The 5,149-nt window shown below is 37.7% G+C and overlaps 1 protein-coding gene across 1 annotated transcript in view; it reads right to left on the bottom strand.

The window, feature by feature from the left end:
- The window catches only part of LOC128250507 (uncharacterized), an 18,559-nt gene that overhangs the window by 8,758 nt on the left and 4,652 nt on the right, over positions 1-5,149 (bottom strand). Inside the window, exons 3-4 of the mRNA XM_052975652.1 lie at positions 2,903-3,841; positions 194-254 (exon numbers count right to left, since the gene is read on the bottom strand). Coding sequence (XP_052831612.1) covers positions 194-254; positions 2,903-3,841 — 1,000 coding nt within the window. The remainder of the gene's footprint in view (positions 1-193; positions 255-2,902; positions 3,842-5,149) is intronic.

Consider the following 5,149-nt stretch of genomic DNA (forward strand, 5'->3'; position numbering starts at 1 on the left):
CTCTCTCTCTCTCTCTCTCTCTCTCTCTCTCTCTCTCTCTCTCTCTCTCTCTCTCTCTCTCTCACACACACACATCCACACTACATACATACATATTGTGGATGCATAGTGTGTATAAGTAAATACATGTCTTTGCCCATAAATATTATATATATTCTTTATATCTATACAAGTGGATAAAACAGTTACCTACCTGACAATTCCTGGGATCTGTAGCTCCTCCCCAAAATATTTGAGAATTCATGTCGGCTTTCCTGGAAAGCAATACATCATAATATGATTACATACGTGTGTGCATGCATGCATGTATGTGTGTGTAGCATGTGTGTGCGCGTGTGAAAAATCTTGCAAGTATTTTTAGAACTCTGCTCAACTATAAAACTGTGTCAGCAGATGTTTAGGTACACACACACATACCCAGACACACGTGCATGTACACACACACACACACACACACGTGTAGTGCGTTCAGGCTAAATTTGAAGAATGTTATGGCTCCTCTTTCCAGGAAGAGCTTGTTGTATTGGTGAAGACATTGGCGTTGGAGAGCATAAAGATTAGAAGTTGAGAAAAAGTTCGCTGACATGCCTTCTGAATATTGGAAAATACATCATAGCCTCTGTTCCACTGTAATAGCCATAAGATGTGACATGGATGGCTGCTATGGAAACTACAAAGCCATGACCATTAAGAAGGGACACAACAAACATTCTAACTGCATCCACATGCTGACGTTCATCCAACAATGGGTGAAATTGAGCTTAGACTCAATTCTGACTGCTATGTGAAGCTGCTGGAGACTGCAGTCAAATTCTGGTTGGAGAGGATTGCTGCTGGAAAGCTATATGAGTGGTGGCATGATTTGGCTCCGTGCCATACCTCTGGAAAGAGTCAGATGTGGTTGTCAAAGAATTTTTACAACTTCACCAGTCCTTGTTTTTTGGCTTCCAAATTCTCCTGATTGTAATCCCATGGATCACTATTTGTGAAATTTGATTGAAAAAAAAAAAAAAAAATACCTGCCTAGAAATACCAAAGCTGAGTTGGTGACCAAGATCAAGGAGGTGTTCAAAGATTTCCCCAACGACACAGTGAGAAACACATGTGTCAGGTTCCAAAGCTGTCTTGAGGCTGTGGTGGAAGCTGGGGCAGCTACTTTGAGCAAACTGTTTTCTTCCAGCCATAATCTAGTTGAAATTGTTTGATTTTAAAAAAATTCTTTTATTTTTGGATGGGATATTGTGTTTCACTATTAAACCTTGGGAGAGGCATTATGCCAGTAATAAACACACGCACTGGTTCGGTCCTTTATTTATTTATAAACAGTATTTAGGTTTTTGTTAAATCATTTCATTGCACTCTTGCAATCTCTTCAGTATTATTACCAGCATAATGCCTCTCCGAAGGTTTAATAGTATTTCTTTCAACACACGTATCCACATCAAGAATCTTGCACACCAAATACACATACAAAATATTGTGTTTTCTTTTCCTTTTATGCAAACTGTCAAATTTAACCCAAACACCCTGTATATATGTATATTTATATATATGTAACGATAAATGTTAGAGTCGGAGGTTACCAATTGTAACGGTAGAAGCAGTAATTCGTTTTGAGTTATTATCAAAATGTAACGGGTGTTGAAGTTGCAGATGTGAAAGAAGAGCAATGGTTGAAGTTGATGTTGACTCCAAATTTTATTTACCGTTATTTTATATGTAAAGTCACACACGATGGTGGGTGTATATAATATAATTGAGAGTTAATTTTTCCTTGTATAAGTGTGTGCATGTTCTTGTCATTGTAGCACTAAAAAGAGAGAGACAGAGTGATGCTTGATAGAAGAGAAAGATGAGCTAGTTAAAGTGAGAGAGAGTAGAGGGAAGTTGTATGTATCATAGTGGCTGATTGTTTTCTCTCGTCCTCTGGTCGTTTCTGGCTGTCTCCTTTCACCAACTAACCTTTCCTTATGGAATTTTAGTATTTACAACCATGCAAGACAGCTAGAAAAAGAGGTATATTGCCGAGAACAATGGGCAGCTCGACATAGGTCACCCTTTTCTAATTTCACCTTCAGATGGCTTAAAAGAGATTAAAAAATCAAATGGAAAACTCATAAATTGACTCAGCAAAGCCATGTGTTGAATATAACTCCTGTCAACTATTGTTTTTCTGTGAGAAAATGCTGCTGAAACATTAGGGGAAATTTGAAGATTCAGGTTCGAATCTACTCTATACCTAAATGAAGTCACTACATATATATAGTGTACTGTTCCGTGGTGGTAAGATCAAGAAAAAAATGTTATCTATCTGGCGAGAGTTAAATATCATTTAATAAACACAGTATATGGTGGAGGCACGTGGCTTAGTGATTAGGGTTTCAGCATCATGATCGTAAGATTGTGGTTTTGATACCTGGACAGGGCGACGCATTGTGTTCTTGAGCAAAACACTTCATTACACGTTGCTCCAGTCCACTCAGCTGGCAAAAATGAGTAATCCTGTGAGAGACTGGCATCCTGTCCAGCTGGGGAACACATACGCCATTGAAACCGGGCCCATGAGCCTGGCTAGGCTTTAAAAGGGTACATTTATTTTTTTAAACACAGTATATACTTTTATGAACTACTAATAGATTCATGCAGCGAAAACAACTCAGACAGCATTTTATAATACGTCTGGTGTATTACATGAACACACCAGACATGTTATAAAATGCTGTCTGAGTTGTTTTCACTGCATGAATCTATTAGTAGCTCATTACTACATACACAAAATTTAAAGACAGAGCGAGAGAGAGAGGGAGAGAGAGCAATTTATCATATATACAGAAGCTAAACAATCAAGCTGTACCCTACTGCTGAGTCTGTATATAACAACAAGTCAAGTGGTAAGACTTACCGATATATTGGTGCTGCCGAACACATATGACCATGGTGGATGCATTTGGTAACTTTACAACAGTCATCCAAAGAATACATGGTACCCACATCTGGTTCATCTTGTGATGCATAAAATGCATTGTTTCTGTTACTTTGCATGAGGGGTGCAGTACCATAGTCATATTTGTCTTCTATAATGGCACTAGAATATGGTTTGGTAATAAAACTACTCATTTCACCACCAGACCTTTGTGCAGCAATGTATTTTGGTTCAACTTGCTGGTTCCAGTGAGCAGAACCATATTGTATATTTTCTTTGAAGCTGTCCATCATAGGGGTTGCGAACCTTGAAGAGCTTCTGTGATTTGTTAGGGGTTGTGTTCCATCATTATAATGGTCTATACTTTGCTGGAATTGTGAAGATTTATTACATGATATTGCTTGAACTCTTGGAGGAGGTTGACGTTCTTTATATATACCATGATAAATTCTATTTGGAGTGTAATAAGGGGTGTTTACTAAATTAGGGGCCGGAGTCATCATTGTCCTCATCATAGTTTTGGGTTGCTGGGGTTTAATTTGATAAACACCAGTGGTGCCAGAATGATCTGGGCTTGAAGACATCTGTGAGTTCCTCTCAATATTATATTTGGCTAAATTTAATTTTGGATCATCTGTGAAGAATGTTGTAGTTTGGTGATTTGAGGAAGCATTGCTGTTGATGACTGGATGTCTGGGAGGATATTTGGCAGATTTGTTTATCTGTGTTGGGATGTATGGATTTGGGGGATTATCAGTAGATGTTGTTGAAGAAAAGTGATGTGTTAATGGCTGCAAGTTTTCTGCTTTGGAGTCATTTATCTCAGCATTCTCAAATTTTGGATTATGCCGGCTGATTCTGCGATTAAATGTTTCTTTCAGGAATTCAATTTCTTGTTGCAAAGCCTCAAGCTTTTTCCTGAATGATAAGAATTAATAAAAATATTAAGACAACTACTACTACTACTACTAATAATAATAATAATTCTTTCTACTATAGGCACAAGGCCTGAAATTTGGGGGAGGGGAATAGTTGATTACATCAACCCCAGTACTCAGCTGGTATCTATTTTATCAACCCTGAAAAGATGAAAGGCAAAATCAACCTCGGCAGAATTTGAACTCAGAACATAGTGACAGGTGAAATATCTCTAAGCATTTTGTCCAGCACGATGACAATTCTGCCAGCTCACAGCCTTACAAAACTAATAATAATCTTTTTTACTAAGGGTACAAGGCCTGAAATTTTTTTGTGGGGTTGGGGTGATTAGTCAATTGCATTGACCCTCGTGTTTCACTGCTTCTTAATTTATTGACCCCGAAATGATAAAAGGCAAAGTCGACCTCGGCAGAATTTGAACTCAGATAAAATGCCACTAAGTATTTTGTCAGGCGAGCTAATGATTCTACCAGCTCACTGCCTTACAATAATAATAATAATTCTTTCCACTAAAAGCACAAGGCCTGAAATTTTGTGGGAGAAGACTAGTCAATTACATTGACCCCCAGTGTTTCGCTGGCACTTAATTTATCAACCCCAAAAGGATGACAGGCAAAGTTGACCTCAGCAGAATTTGAACTTGAATTCCAAAAAGAAGAAAGGATTAAAGATAAAAAAAAAAAACTCAATCTATTTGTGATACATGCATAAATGCAATTGGAGTCCACGTATGGATTTTGCTATGAAGTGAAAATGGGGACACTGATGATTTTGATTTTGCTTGGGATTGGTCGAATGTGTATGTCGATTACAGGATATATGAAGGGGTGCTGAAAAGTTCCTGACTTTGGGTAAAAGAAAATACAGGAGGATCAGTTAATTATGATTTTATTCAACATATTCCCCTGCCTGATTCACATACTCATTGGAACAGTCCTTCAGTTTTCCTAAGTCCTGAAAAAGAACTCAGAAGGTTGGGCCTCCAACCAGGCTTTTCACAATACCCTTAAAGTGTGAAACTTTTCAGCACCCACTAGTATTTCTCTTACGTTCTATTTCTTTATCTTAATTTGTTTAGATGCATCATGACACCTCTTACATCAGTCAGATTGATGAATCAAGGCAATAACTTTTCCAACATGTTAAGTAAAACTGTAAGGATTTTAGTAATTGCTAAAAGCAACAGTAACATCCACCCCTAGGGGTCAGCCACACTTAAGTGGCAATATACTACACTTTATCGTGCAGTTACTGTTAATACTTCATTTAGAGAATTAACATTAATTG

Source organism: Octopus bimaculoides, chromosome 22, assembly GCF_001194135.2.
Source record: "Octopus bimaculoides isolate UCB-OBI-ISO-001 chromosome 22, ASM119413v2, whole genome shotgun sequence".
In the NCBI taxonomy this organism is placed as follows: domain Eukaryota; kingdom Metazoa; phylum Mollusca; class Cephalopoda; order Octopoda; family Octopodidae; genus Octopus; species Octopus bimaculoides.